The sequence below is a fragment of the Austrofundulus limnaeus genome, unplaced genomic scaffold (assembly GCF_001266775.1).
Source record: "Austrofundulus limnaeus strain Quisiro unplaced genomic scaffold, Austrofundulus_limnaeus-1.0 Scaffold10, whole genome shotgun sequence".
In the NCBI taxonomy this organism is placed as follows: Eukaryota; Metazoa; Chordata; class Actinopteri; order Cyprinodontiformes; family Rivulidae; genus Austrofundulus; species Austrofundulus limnaeus.
Genome location: NW_013952412.1, coordinates 219,034 through 234,765, shown reverse-complemented (window position 1 = coordinate 234,765; position 15,732 = coordinate 219,034). Strand labels below are relative to the sequence as shown.

Here is a 15,732-nt window from a genome sequence, read left to right as displayed (position 1 = left end):
ATAGAAAAAAACTGAACAGGTTGAAAAATATGACCCAACCAGAATATGAAGATATCCAAGCAGCCCCAGGAGAAACTAAATTAATCTTTTCTGCTCTCTTAGAGACTCCAAGTATACAACAAAATGCATTTAACAACTAAAAAAGTGGATTTTGCATCCTATGTCCCCTTTAAATGCCTGGACTAAATCGTGTTACCACGAATGAAGATCTTGGATACACGTTTCTTTCATTTAAGATGACCAAAGAAGCTTAATGAAACTTTATAAATGCAGAAAAGCAGTTGGAAGTCAGAGTTATGAAGGGTCAGGTTTGTTGCAACTCAGCTGGTAATTTTACTTCTCATTAAACAGAGACAGAGATGCTTTTTGTCCTGCATTTTTGTTATTTGAATATCAAAGTGTATTTATCTTTGCCTACATTATAACAGAACAGTTCTAGTGAAACGCCAAGTTTATTTTCATCTGTTAAAATGAAATCATGAATCACTGATAACGACACACCTGTTGAATCTGAGTGATATGGATCTGAGGTGAAGCCTGGAAAACATCTACAGAAAAATCTAGATGATGAATATAAATGCTTTATTTAGGAAGTTTTTGGGTAAATATTGAAATTGAAAAATAACTATTTTTTGTCTGCTTCTACTTACACTTCATCTGTCTAAGAAGCCCAACTTCTGGCTGAGAGGAAGGGATGTTCCCACCTTGGCAGAGCAACAGGGAAGAAGAAGACGCAGCACGGCAGGAAATTAGGGGAAAAAAAGAGAAATACAGACAGAGAAAGCAGGTGAAAAAAATGAAGTAAAATAAAAGCTTGACAGAAAAAAAAATTGTTTTAACTTTTTAAGAGGGTGCTCTGACTAAAGTTTAGGAACAATTAATGTCTTACCTGTTATACAGCTCTTTGACTGACATCACTTTGCAGAAATAAAGCTGCATTCTGACTAATTTGAAGAACTAATGGCTAGTCTGAACAGGGACCGGACTAAAGATAACTGCTACTGTCTTAAAAAAAATTCAATATAAAATATTTCAATAACTTTTGTCCAATTTGGTAATGGCTCAGACCATTCTGAGAGCTGTCTACAACAGGTAAAATAACTAGAAAAGTAGCATTTTCTGCAAAAATGCAGTGTAAATGCTTCTTGCTAAATTATTATTGCTGAAGTATAAAAGTTTGCAATTTGTTGCAAAAAAATAAGCCAAAAATGCTAATATACTGTATTAGCAGAAAAGTAGCTAAAAAGGTAACTGAAAAATCTGAATCGAGAGCAAAGAAGCAGAAAGAGCACGTTTGCTGAATTAAGCAGCAAGAAGCYGAAATCACAAAAAAGTTGACTTTAGCTGAAAAAGAAAAGATTAGCCGAAATAGATCAAAAGTAGAATAAAGAGCTCAAATTAACAGACAGATGATTGAAATACAAAATAGTTTAAATCAGCAGAAAAAAACTAAAATTAGAAAAAAAAAAGACACTGAACTATGGTGAAATTTGCACAGAGAAGTTAAAAAGCAGAACCAGAACAAGAGGTAAAAAGTGCAGTAAAGGTTTGTAAACATTTTAAATGGTTTTAGAATGATTGAATGGAGTTATTTTCTTTTTCCATTACAAAAAAGTCAGAAAAGGCTAAATATCTCAAAACTGCTACAATTAAAAAACAGCCAGAATATTCTGAAGGATGTATACATTTTTGAAAATGGCACAAAAATTGTGAAATGGGATATGTGCCCAAAAACGTACAGAAGGAAAATGGAAACCATCTTCCCACAGAACCCCACTTCAAAAAATTTGAAACGTTGATGGAAAAAGAGAAGCGCTGGCTTGCATTCAAACTGAACTCAAATAAATCTATTATTTAATTCTTTGTGTCATTTGAATTTAATGAATAGTCTAATAATAATAATAATAATAATAGTTTAATAGAAAGTACATCAGAAATATAAAAAGGTCAATTGCAACATTTAGAGTTTTGTTTTAATTTCCTGCAGCCAGAGCAGAATGGATGGCAGTGTGGCACTTAAGGAAATGGCTGAACACTAAACCAGATCTAAGGGTAATGGTAGCTCCGCATCATTAATTTATAACTAGTTATTTAGAACGCCAACATGGGACACGATAGGGCTGGGCGATATGGCCTAAAAAAATCTTGATTTTTTTTCATCCCAAATTCGATTTTAAATCGATTTTTATCATTCCTTTGCTTTCTTAAACACAAATTACAGAAAATATTTTTTAAAACTCTTTTATTTGAACCATCCCTGCTGGGAGTTGACCTTAATTCAAAGTGCAACTAAATACTAGCTATAAATCATGCTTTTCAAACAAGATGGCCGGTCCCGCCATTGTAAACAATGAAAATATAAATAAAATATTTGTAGCTTCAAGTAAACACAATAAGCTAGTTTGAAAATTAGTGTAAACAAAAATAGCAGTCCTGTTTAAAACATACATTCAAGCAAAGTCAGTAAGTACATTCTTGATGTCTTTTTTTTCCCCCACACACATTTTTGGCAAAGAAGATAAGCCTGTCTACTGCATCTTCATGCATGCCCTGTGGCTTAAACAGAAAATACAAATTACAGAAAATAAACTCAAAAACTTTTTCTATTTGAATCAACCTTCAGGAGTTGATCTGAACTCAAAGTCCAACTGTGCAAATGTTTAGTATTGGGCATAAGGTCAYTGTGGTTGGTCTTCACATGGGTTCTAAGTGGGGGTGGGAATAAAGTTGTATCGAGGGGGTTTTAAGGTCAAGTGAGGGGTTGGTTAACTGTATCATTTTCTGCTGTGATCCCCATCTAGTTGGGGACTCTGTTATTAGCTGATGAGGGGGCAGACTTAGCTCAGCCTATACTTCGTTTTTTTCCAACTATAGGAAAAAGCAGCAGCAGCCTTTTTACAAACACATTCAATCCGTGGGTCCTTCACACCATTTTCTGTAAAACAATAAAAACATAAATGGATCAGTTTTACTGTAATAGTGAGATACATTCAACATACTTGTAAAAAAAATCAGAAAAAAAAAAATTCAAATTAAATTGATTTATTTATTTTCCAGATTTCAACATTTTACAGCTGTAGCCACATACAGACACACAGATATGATCTGGCATCAGCTGCACTTTATGTAAATACTGTAACAGTTTATCAAATTTTTAAGGTGTTKTATATTTTTAATGTTGTCCTCTGATGATGCTATTCTTTTAGGTGTTTTTAATTTCTGTCTGCAGTTCTTGAGTGCATTCTGAATCTCAACAAAAATTTAATTATTAATGATTCTTAACATACTCACTCATGTTACATAGACACTCATGATGAATGCAAATAATATAAAAAAGACAATAAATAGATCTTACCTATAGCATTATGTAGTTTATGACCAAAGCACTGGAGGTTTGKCCACYYGAYGTCTTTCAGAGCTTTAATGATGTTTGWGCYGCTGTCTGTTGTCAYACAGAYGAGTCGGTCTTCAGTTTGGTTCCAGGAGCTCAGAGCTTCTTTTAATCCCTCTGCGATTACTTCACTTTTGTGATCATTAGGAAAGTAAGCYGTTTGCAGWCAGATACTTTGWAGAGCCCAGGTTTTGTCAACAAAATGCACTGTTAAACTCATTTATGGCTCCATTGTTCGACTGGACCATAAGTCCGTTGTTGCAGAAAAAAAACGCACATCCTTCAGCACGTTCGATATCTTTTCACGCGTGTTGTTTGTTGTAAAGCTGTGGCAAGGAAACTTCGGYGAAATATTTAGCTAGGTAGCAYATACCTGGCGTCCACAGTGTTCAGCAGCTGAATAAAGCCRGGTTTTTCCACTGTATAAATAGGCACCATATCTTTTGCGATGTAATACGTGACTGCATCTGTGATGGCTTTCCACCGGGCGCTCTTCTTTTCGTAAGGAACGCAGTTTGAAAATGATTCCCCTAAGGTAGCTTGTCTTTTGGCGGCGCTGCTTTTTGGGCTGCTGCTAGCTTGAGTTTGTCGTGAAGAGCAGCATTTCTCCCACTCCACAGAGTGCCTCTGTTTCAGGTGTTGAAATAAGTTTGTCATACTCCTGCTTTTGGTAGCAACAACCTTCAAACAGATTTTGCAGCGAGCTGTTTGTTGCTCCGAGTCCGCGGTTGCGAAACCGAACCAGTTCCAGATAASTGAAGACACGGTGCCTTTTTGGGAAGTTCCTCTTTGCTAGCGTCCATATTGTCTTGCGTCTTGAGGGACGGGACGGCCGGGGTGAAACCTACAGACCTCCGAACTATGGAAGCACCAAATAGTGCACTCGAGGGGGGGATTCCGATTTCCCCAAAATTAAATCGTTATACACAGCAAATTCGAATTAATCGATAAAATCGATTTATCGCCCAGCCCTAGGACACGACTCGTCGTTAAGGATGATTGAATTGTTCTTTTTTTGATCAGACTTTCTCAGAATAAAACAATGGAAAATCTGCAACTGATTATCAATCTTACACTGAAGTGGGACAATTAAGTTGACAGAATAAAAGAAATAAATAAATGTGCAGGGACACTCACTTCCTGATGAGGAAGATGGGCGTCGCTGATCAGTGGAGGTGCTACTGGCATTGTTCTGGGTGGGTTGGGTCCCAGAGGGCAGCGGAGGAGGAGGAGGGGGAGTTGGCATCGGATTGCTTTGAGGAAGAGGTGGCGGAGGAGGTGGTGGAGGGGGAGGAGGCGGGACAGATTCCTCTGCGGCGCCGTTCCCGGAGCTGGAGGCGGGGCTCTCGGTAGGTTCCTCCAACACCACCGATCCCTGAGAGAGAAAAACAAGGAGGCTGATTTTAGTCACCTCATGTTTCCAAACTTTTCAGGTTTGATCCATAAAAATAACCGCAGTAGAGACAGGTGACCTTGAACAGGCCATGTCGTAGTTACAAATGAGCTCATTACGTCTGGCGATAAACAGAGGTTGCAATGGAAACGCCACTGGAAGAAAGCAAAAAAAATTTTCTTTTGAAAACTTTATTCATTTCTTTAAAAAATAAAACAAATTTAAATACAATAAAAATACAAATCACAAATAAAATGAAAGGCGGCAAAAAGAAGAAAAAAATCTTAGTTTCTGCACCTTTTTCCTCCCAAAATTAACATTTTTTAACAATAACAATCTACAAACAAGAAAAACTAAACAAAAACAACCTCAAATCCTTGTCGAACAGAGGATCAAAAATTTTACAAGCTTAAAAAAGAAATTTATAGCTTTAAGACATTTATGAAAAATCTCATCTGATCCTAAATGAAAATTTGACAAATGAGTTTAGAGCAAAAACCACAGGTGTGTATAAAAACATAAATTTATCATAGGGTTACAATGGAGTTTGCACATTTGTAACTATTTAACTAGAAAATGGTCTTATTTGACTCATTGAAATATACAAACACAAAATAACACTTTCAACATCTATTGTAGCTTTTATTTTATTTTATTAGCATTTATGACTACTTTTTATCATTTCTTCTAACCATTAGAAGTATGATAGATAAAATACACTTCTTAATTTTTATAGATCTAAATGGTTGGACCAAAACTTAAACTTCCATCTCGCCCAACATCTCTATACAGTCACTGTAATGGAGATAATACTTTTAGGTTTGAGCCAGTAATTCATGACATACTTTAATCACCAAGTTTGTCATGACACCCTGTTCATCAGTGATTACAGCCAGAACAAGATCTGCTAACCACACTCGTTCTCAGATATCACTTGTGTTTAATTTTTGTGTTTTTCTTTGCCTCAGCATGTCCTTAGGATGAAATCTTGCTTTATTAAGATGACGTAATGGTGTTTGTTAAACAGTATATCTGAAGCCTCAGCTGCCTCAGAGAARCAGAAACAGGAGCAGAGAGCAGGGGAACAGTCTGATGGCTCCATGTTCTCTACGTTCCTGTTGTTGCGAATAAAACTCAGCAGAGTGCCTTCATTCTTGGACCACATATTTTCTGTCGTTGTTAAATAAATATTTCCACAACAGTCACTATTGTGTTCAACTCTTGAGTGATGAAACCAAAAGTTGTGTTTTATGACACCCATTGGTCAATTTGATTTTTTTCATCGCTTAATTTTTCTGTAACAGCCGTTATAACAAAATAATTAATCTGCTCTTGTAAAAAAACACTTTATTCTTTTTGAGTCTGACATGTTAAGTTTCTGCAGGGTTAAATAAATGTTAAATTCTTGCACAGCGGCGTCTGACAGTGACAGATGTACGGCTTCTCCTTATTTCCTGCTCATAAAGACACAATGCCCTTTCAGTAATAAGTGAGCTAATATGACCTAATCCCAAAGGGTGGGGGTGGGGGGGGGTTCTCTGAGGAGAAAGCTGCAAATTTGCCATCTGTCCCTGCCAGTGATAGTCTTACACGTGCACGGCACACTCCCAAAGCGTGCCATAACTCGGCCGGAGGGGGGGACTAACGGGCCGTGTCATTTAACTCCATCCAGCCACCCCCCCTTTTGCTCCTCAGACGCGTGCTCATCATTGTTGCCCCCTTTTACTTTCAAACCCCCCAGAGAGTTGCGGTGGGGGGGGGGGGGGTGACCAGATGGGCCTTGGCGGCACGTGCCATTTCCGTCGATTAGCTCGTCCATCTGCCGGGGTCCTCTGAGACAGGGAGGGGCCCCTCTGAGGCCGTAATTGGCTCAGTGTGGATTATACCTTGTGTGCCCCCTCTGATGCCCCCCCCCMCCCCACCCGTACTCCTGGGATTTTGAAAACCTCTCCAGAGATCATGATCATTGAGTCCAACAGACTCCATTTTTTTTGTTGTTGTTCTTGTGAAGCTATGTTGCAGCAAACAGATCAGTTTATCTGTTCGTATGAAATACTTTCTATGCCAGAAATGTTTTTTTTTTTATGAAGGCCGAATAAACACAACATTTTTWAATTGTGACAGCACCAACCTTTTTATAAGGGAGCTTGTATTTCCCAGTTTGAATCCAGTAAAAAATATTTAGTTATGAGCCTTAACGTTGGAAAAAAGGGAAGATAACAACTCAGACTTAAAAATCCGGTGGAATGGCTGCTGGACTAAAATACCGCAAAAATAAAATTAAAAAAAAATTGACTGAGAAACCAAAAAGTGTAACAACAACAATCCATGCATGGTTAGTTCTTTGATTTTTATTATTATTTTTTGCTTCAAAATGAAACAAGAAAAAGCAAATAATTGGGAGCTTTTTATTCTTATTTTTGTTCTAAAACTGCAAAAAGTCTATTTTTTAAAACTTTTTGTTTAAAGCAAAGACAACAGTAGAACAGCTCATCCAACATGATGGCTGTCTTGGCTTCTTCAGTGGTGTGGTTTCTTGTTATGCTGACTGGTACAACCAATGGCTACTCCACATTGAAAGTGGTTATGATGTGGACTTCTCTGGTTCTGCTGGAGGAGTACCTCCTAGTGGACTTACAGAAGCAAGCCATGGTTCTTCATCTACATTCATCTTCATCTTCATCTACTTCTGCCAGAAAGTATTTTGTTACTTTCTGGCAGAAGTGGAAATCATTATGGCCTAAACCTGGAGCATTTTGTTTTCACTTAGTTTTCACTCTTATTTAGAAGAAGTTCATGCATCTTGAAGAGTTGTACCATGATCAAAATTGATCCACATTATGCAGAATCAGGTTCGAGTGCAGCCAAAATCTTTARGATCAATTTCTTTTTGTTTTTAGTAGTCTTTCAGCCACTATAAACTTGGCAACCTTCGTCATTTCTGGTATCACTACATATTAAAACAGCAATTTTATTTTAGATTTAARTAGCAGAAGCAAAAATCAAACACTGYAGAATTTTTTTAATTACTTCTATTTTACATTTTTATATTTAGGTTTTGAAAAAATTAAAAAAAAATAAAAAGTTGTTTAACTTTTGCAATTTTTATTTTGAAACAGAAAAAAAACAGAACAAACCATGCACAAATTAACACTAAATATGAAATGAGAATTTTTGTGATTGTCATAACTAAATAATAAACTTGTCGATTTTTCATCTAAACGTCCCTTTTTCAGTGATGGTAGTTTATTCCTTTATAGCTACACGGACGGTTTACACAGCGAGGTGGAGACTCAAGACGGGATGGAAATGAGAAGGTCGTTTGCATCAGGTGGAGAAGGCTCGAGAGGGTTCAACATTATGCAACATGCTGAGTGGCGATGCTCAGGCAAATAGTGCAGTCAGTGCTGTAACTTAATGCCARTGCAGCTAAACCACACCCAAAAACTTCACTTTACGCAGAGATGGGATACCTACACCCCTGAACAGCACAACCAGACCAGAGTACAGTTTCAATGTGAACAAAGACTTCAGAAAATATAAAAAAACTAAGCWAATTTTTGTGATAAAGTATATTATACATTCACACATAGATAGAAAAAAAAACGTTTCTTTTAGGGTTGTAACAAGGTTTAAGATACATTTTGTTTAAGAGCAGAGACCTGACTTGCCTCCTCATTGGGCGCCATCTCTCTGCTCCCCCGGGGCTCCGCCGTGTCGTCGCCCAGCGTCTTGTAGTAGTCCCCAGTGCTGGGCTGTTTGTTAAAACTCCTCGACTTCCTGTTTGAGTCCACGCGCCGCAGTTTCTCGTGGCTTTCTCCAGGGGTCAGCTGTTTGGAGATTACAAAAAAAAAAAAGAGAAATAAATATACTGTATATAATGAACCAATCAAAGTCAACTATAATAGAACTGCTTCCTGCCTTCTGTCACTTCTTGATGTTTGCTTCTAACATGCAGCAGAACACCGTGTACAACGTCTTTATTTGCTTTTATTGTTGGATTAGCTCTCTTGTGGGACCAAAGCAGCTTTATTTGAATAACAGAACAAAGCTCTGATTTATCTCACGTAAAACCCAGACATCTGCTGCAGGATTCGTCACACTCCAGCAGGTTTACGAGGAGTTTGTATGTACACGTAAAAATCTAAGCTTCCGGCAGAACAGGCGGATTTTTACACACCTACATGTCATCATGGTTTGTTCAACTGTGGTTCTTTGCGTTTACTTTTTTTTTATTCGTTCTCCATCGTTGTGAGATCTTTATCTCGAGCTCTGTTGCTTCTGTTTTCCTATCAGTTAAGAGTTTTAATAATGTGTTTTTGTGCTTTATTGTTAGATTTACTTTGGTATTCCTGCATCATCCTTGTGTCCGTGCACCATCGCTCATTTACCCTCCGTCAACCTCCTCAGAGTTTTTTCCCCCCAGTCTTCCTTCCACTTTCACCCGCTCTCAGTTATTAATAAACCCAGGCATCTCCACCTTACAATTACCTCCATTCAGTCTCTGTTTCACCGCCCACCAACAGTTCATTGTTTAAGCTCCCTGCCTCCCTTTGTGGTCCTTTGTGTTTTTCTTGAGTTTTGCAAGCTGTGCCGTGTCAGCTTTTTTTTTTCTGGTTTTTGTCAAAGTATTTTTAGTTTTCCATTTGAGTCTTTTTTGTAGTCTGTACTCTGGGTCCAACCCTCCACAGACACTGTTGGAGCAGACGTGGGTATGACTTTGCATATTTCAGTGCGCGTCTGACCTGGAAAACCTTACTTTTTATTTCGTCAAGTCATGAAATGCAATGCTGTTTCCTGTTTGTAAAAATACATTTCCTAGTGCAAAAACATCTTAAATTTGCATCCAACACATAATTTTATACGTCAGTTTTTTTATTTATTTATTTTTTCCTCAGAGTTGACGCATCCTGATTCCCATGGTTCCAAACACTTTGTCGAACTGGATGAACTTTWACAACACATTCCGGGGAACAGTCGCATTAAATAAATGTAAATCTTAAGGCTAAAAATTTTTTATTTTGCATTCCAAATCCAGAACTAAGCATGTAAAAAGTTAGCCTGCTGCACAAAATATAGACATCCAACCATAGCGAAATGATTGACAGCTGACCCTTGACCTTCCCTTCTCTGTGGTCTCATGTTCGGAGTTCCTACAAGCCTCTTTAATTGTGTTGACTCATGTTGGCTGTCAAAGAGATGGTCCCTGAACACTCATCAAGCGACAGGGTAATTTGAGTGGRGAGAGCTACAGATAAATTGTCGATCTCTGGGGAGGTGGGTCAACAATAGCAGTACAAAGCATTTCCCCCACTCTCTCTCACACACACATACACACATCCTTTCACTGAACAGACTGGTCTGTCAACATAAAGTAATAATTTCTACTGATGCGTTTCCAACTGCTCATACACTTTAGTGCTACAGTAACAATATCAAAAATTTGTTTAGCCTGTTTGTTGTTTGAAAAGGTTCAGCACATTTGCATGTGGTCCCACACAGGTCGGTGGTTTAAACCATTAGAAAATGTCGGCCGGAAACTTTAAAAAGTAAAAGCAACTTTAAAAACAAGTGAATCAAATCTACTCAGATTCATTTAAAAACAAATTTACCCCATCAGCTAAAAAAAAAATAGAAAAAGAAAATTAGCTGAAATATTTTAAACTTGCCATACCCACAACATCGACTAAATCAGCTTCGTGCTCATAAAATCAAGACTTTCCTAAATTCTTCTTACCTTTGATGTTAAAAATCCACTTTTACGGTTCTTTTTTTTTTTTTTTTTTTTGGACGGAGCTGAAAGAGTCCGGTGCAGGACAGAGAGTACCTTTCACCAAACGCAGAGCTTCGTCCTCCTTTCTGCTCAGAGCTACGCCTGTCACTCTACCTGCCCTCTCACTTTACCCGCAGGCCTCATCAATAACCTATTGGGCCAACACGGCAGCGGCAATGATGTCACTGCCATCCAGCAGACTGTAACCACTCCCCAACCCTGCTCAGCTGCATGTATGCAAAGCACAAGCGCCCATGTGTTCCTCTGAATATGAGCTCGCTGAGAACCAATCCTCCAGGTTTTAGGATTACTGGAATAGTCGAGCTTTTTGTCAGCAAAACCTCTTCAAGGCTAATTCTGGTTACAAGGAAAATGACAAAGTCCAAGCTTTCTGGGACTACTGCCCCTGTGAATTAAGTAAGGGAAAGTGGTCGTTGTTTGAACGCTCTAAAATAAACTACCTTAGACTGGACTCAAGCAAATGCAGACAAATGAGATGAGCCGAGCAGCAACAGCAGGAGCCTCTTAAAAAAACATCCGCGAAACACATGAGCCTGTGAAACGGCTCCATCTGATTGGCTGTAACTCTGCTATCTCAGGTAGATTGGTTTTCTCAGAGTATATGGCACACAGTGTTCCTGATTGCGTGTCTTTTTTTTGTGCACGTGTGTATACGTTGGCTCTGAGCGCTGACATTTATTTAATAATTAAAGGGAGCGCTGTGAGCGGATCAGCTGGAGATGCGGCAGAACCCAAACCTCTGAGGTTCGTGCTCGGACACAGAAACACAAACACAAAGAGTTCACTATGGAGACAGACCGGAGAGGAGACGCTTGTTAACTCACAGGCTGAGTTTATAGCTGCAGCGAACAGACTTTGCATACTGGACACATCGACTCAGCCATTGGCCGAACACGAACTTTTCCCGTGAATCAGCTGATTCTGCTGCTTTCTGACACAGGCAGCCTTTAACAGTACTAATCAGATGTAATCATTACTATTTAAATGGGGAGTTATTTTTATTTCGTAATATTTGGAAGTAAAATCAGCTTATTTTTTTGAGTTTTGTTACAGGTAATCAAACTGACTAATCAGACAGGTGTGTTAGGTATGTTATAATCACACTGGATGACATAGTAAGAGTCAGAATGTGCATTTTTCATGAGGTGAAAGTGAGCCTTAAGATTAGTTATTCTTGTAATTCCAGAGTTTCCGATCAACTCAATTACACCACAGTTAGAAAACTAGTTTCATAGTAAATAACAGTACTAATAAGTGTTGTTAGTAGGTTGATAAGTCTCATCAAATTTTAACCATTGTATGGTCGGTTTAGGTTTGAATGCTGGGGAGTCTCTGCTATGACCACAATGAATATTATCTCATATCTATAAAAAGATTGAGTAACTGAAACTTTCTGTTTTTAATTCAGTTACTCAGCGTTTACTCTGTGAAACAATTTGTTGTTGTTTTTTATTTTAACATTGACTATTACGTCACTTTTAACATCCACTAAACATGGTGGTGCAGGAGTCAGAGAATGAGAGTCTGTGATCAGAAGGTCGCCAGTTCAACTCCCCAGAAAAGTGAGTGCAAAACCTGTATGTGGGCCCTTGAGCAAGGCCTTCAAACAGCCGCTTCCCTGGCACCTTAGATGGCAGCCCACTGCTTCACATGTATGCTCACATGTGCAACGGGAAAAATGCTGAAGAGATTAAGAGTATATATTTACTCGTAAAAATGATTTGATGAATTTGCAAGTTATTCTGCCTCCTGTTTTGCACCATTTTATTATTTTTTATTTTTTAACAGGCAAATTGTTCTAATTGGATTTCTTTGTTGTTTAATCTTACACAGCTGTTAACACTAATGGACATCAGTTCTCATTCCAAGTCTTATGACGAATGAATGAAGGATTTCATCGCTGGGTGAAAGTCAAACAATTAACAGTTTATTGATTTTACCTGTAGCATTTATCCTCCATAAACAGATTGGCACTCTTACTACCTAAGTTACTCTTACTACCTAAGTTACTAACTAATGAACTCCCTTTTTCAAGCTTAATTTTGGAACAACTGAATATGGAATAAGGGAATGTCAGCAACACTCATGCTAAGCTACCAGATGTACCAACGCTAATATTAAAAGCCACTTTATGCTGYGCTGCTTGTCAGCTTGAAATCCTTCTGAGTGATCCATGGCCAGATTAATTAGTGGAATTAAAACCGAACCCATCACATTAATCACTGCATGTGTCAGCCCAAGGGTCTGCTGCACTAATGAGCATCTTCTGTGGCCTCGTTAGCCATGCTAACACAATAACATCTCTGTTGGCTCACAGAGAAGGTACACTGTTACTGAAGAGCTGTGGTCCAACTGATTGGACACACAAGGGGGGGAAAAAGCTAATGGCCAATTTATCCCAAAGTCCCTGTTCCTTCTGCTTCTGTACTCTCTGTACCTGGAACAGCTTCTTTACTGGATCAAGTAAGTCTGAATTAAACTTAACAAATGTTGCTGAATTTAGGAAGTAAGAAGTAATATTCTTCTATTGTACAGTTAAAAATACAGCTAACAATCAGAAAGAGCTGGATAAACTTACATTTCTTTAAATGCAGTGTTAGAACTTTTGGTAAAGTTAAGTTCGTAAAGCTAGAAAGAGCATTCTCTAAAACCTAAAAGAAACAGAACACCAGCTAAAAGCTAAGAGTAGCAAAACACAGGCTGAAGTTGCAATAAGGCCAAGTGAAATCTAAAAGCAGCAAAATAATAATGAGAAGCTAAAAGTAACAAAATTATTGCATTGTTAATAGCTAAAATGCTAGCTAAAAAGTAGAAAGAGGCTAGTTAAACATAGCAAAAATCCAGCTAAAAGTCAAACAAATCAAAGCTTAAAGCCCAAAGGCTAGCTAAAGGTAGCAGAAGGGTTGCCAAAAGCTAAAAGTAGCAGAAGATGACAAAAATGTAGCAAGTATGTTGAAAACAAAGAAAATGTTTTTGAAGGGATTTCAGATTTCAGTGTATTTCTTTGTAAAAATGTTTTATAATCAAAGTTAAAGACTTTAAAAAGTTTCTAAAACCAAAAGATCATCTCCTGAATGAGCTCGATGTTTTCACATATGAATGTTAAAATTACCCACAGTCTGCAGAGTAAGATTGCCAAATAAACATGAAAATAAAAAAAAATGCGAATGCTGAATCTGGATTCACACAAATGGTAAATGGACTGTACCTGTGTAGCACCTTTCTATCCAACCAGGATACTCAAAAGGCTTCACACTACAATCTGTGTCCTCATTTACCCATTCACACAGCACTCTATTAGGTCTCTACAAAGCAAACGTGTACAAATCAATCTATAGAGACTAATCAGTGCTAATCACATTCACACACTGATGGGACACACATCAGAGGTGTTGGGGRTGAAGTGTCATGTTTGCACAACGTCTACATATTTTAGTTTGATACCTCCTTTTTGCCGGTTTTCTTCTCCACGTGCCGCAGGTTGCTTTTCACCTTGAGGAACTCGGCTGAGGAAGGCTCCTGTGGGGGCGGTGGTGCCGGGTAGCTAGGCGGTGGAGGAAGTGCCGGTGGGGATTTGGGGGGAGGCGGAGGTGGATAGGTTGGCGGTGGCGGAGGCTTGGGGACAGTATCTGCAGGGGTCCCGTTCTTCTTGGCCGTGTCGGTGCCAATGTCCGGGTTCAGCATGTCCATGTAGGCTTGCATGTCTGAAAGAGCCGACTCTGGTGCACCTGAGGCACAAACACGCACCATGAGGAAGGAACTGGACTCATGACAAAAAGTGCTAGTTTTAAATAACAAGAAAAGCTTTTAATGTGACCTATTTTCTATTTCTTAGTACACCCTTTACTTATAAATGAGAAACATGACCGTGCACCTGCAAATATAGAGCACCAGTGTGACCACTAGGGTGCAGTATCAGTATACAAAGCACCTGTGACTGGACAAAATGAAACAAACTGTAAAGTTTGGTGTTTCAGCTTTAGTCATTCAACATTCTGATGATCAAAAAATACATTTTATATTTGTTTTGTTTAAAGAGTTGCAGACCTTGATGTGCAACTGTGTTCAGTTGAGTGGGTGGTCCTTGTGAAGTGGTTAAACTGCTCCTCTTTTCCCCGGTGCTGGACTGGCTGGAGTTGGCGGAGTCGTAGTTGGACAAGGAGCTGGACGGTGAACCGATGTCAAAGTGGACGGCCTGGCTGGAAGGAGGCATGGTGGTGTTTGGGGACGAGAGACCCGAGTCTGGCTGCTTGAACTCTAGGTCCGTCGAGGGGTCTCGAGACAAAACGCGGTGCTCCACACTCTGTCGGGGGGAGGGGGGCAGTATGTGAATACAGGTCCCAGGTAATATCAGTTTACACACCCGGTGACCTCTCAGTCCCAGGTGTCTTGCAGGAGAAAAGTGTTATGAACTTAATTACTGCACAGTAATGAAACTTCTCACAGCTGATCAGAGGGACTCTGAGGAGTTGTACATTTCCCACAGCGCAGTACCCATGAGGCCATGTGCATCTCATGAGAAGGAAAGAGAATCTGTTTCTCAGCACCAGTCGACATTTAATTATTACATGTAAGCTGAAATATCTACAGTGACATGCAAACACGGGAAYGTTAAAAAAAGTTAGCTAAGGTCAGAGTTCAGGATTCCTGGCAGTGAGACTTCTTGTTGACTGGTCTTACCATGTTCTCCACTGTGCGCAGATACTTGGCACACTGCGGGTGGCCGTTGTATTCAGCCAGATCTGCTGACGTGAAGCCGTCCTGGTCCCTGATACCCAGGTCCACCCCGTTCACTACAAGGATCTGACAGCACTGAAGAGCAGACAGAACAGGATCTGTCAGTCAGGAGCATTAATATTGAACAAATCCTCACAATTATTCCACAATTCATTGATTTACTCTGAAACTACTGAAGTATATGTGCTGGTTTTACCTGATGTTTTGTTATTTTAACAGTTTAATCAAGAATAAAGTGTAAATAATACTTCATCATTTTCATTTTGTTTAAAAAGGGAAATCATGTCCAATACAGTTGAGCACTTTTGTAACATTTGCTTCTATAAAACCAGAGAAGTTCAAGTTACATTTACAACTACCTTATAAATTATAGAGATGAAAATTAAATATAAATTTTATTCAATAACTCAATGAGAC

The 15,732-nt window shown here is 38.8% G+C and overlaps 1 protein-coding gene across 7 annotated transcripts in view; it reads right to left on the bottom strand.

The window, feature by feature from the left end:
- espn (espin) overlaps positions 1-15,732 on the bottom strand; it is a 46,013-nt gene that overhangs the window by 16,020 nt on the left and 14,261 nt on the right. For 3 of the 7 annotated variants that reach the window (XM_014001660.1, XM_014001663.1, XM_014001664.1), the window contains exons 6-11: positions 15,259-15,390; positions 14,626-14,881; positions 14,023-14,306; positions 8,447-8,614; positions 4,529-4,766; positions 651-704 (exon numbers count right to left, since the gene is read on the bottom strand). In XM_014001660.1, coding sequence (XP_013857114.1) covers positions 651-704; positions 4,529-4,766; positions 8,447-8,614; positions 14,023-14,306; positions 14,626-14,881; positions 15,259-15,390 — 1,132 coding nt within the window. The remainder of the gene's footprint in view (positions 1-650; positions 705-4,528; positions 4,767-8,446; positions 8,615-14,022; positions 14,307-14,625; positions 14,882-15,258; positions 15,391-15,732) is intronic. The other 4 variants (XM_014001665.1, XM_014001667.1, XM_014001662.1 and 1 more) reach the window with 3 other exon arrangements.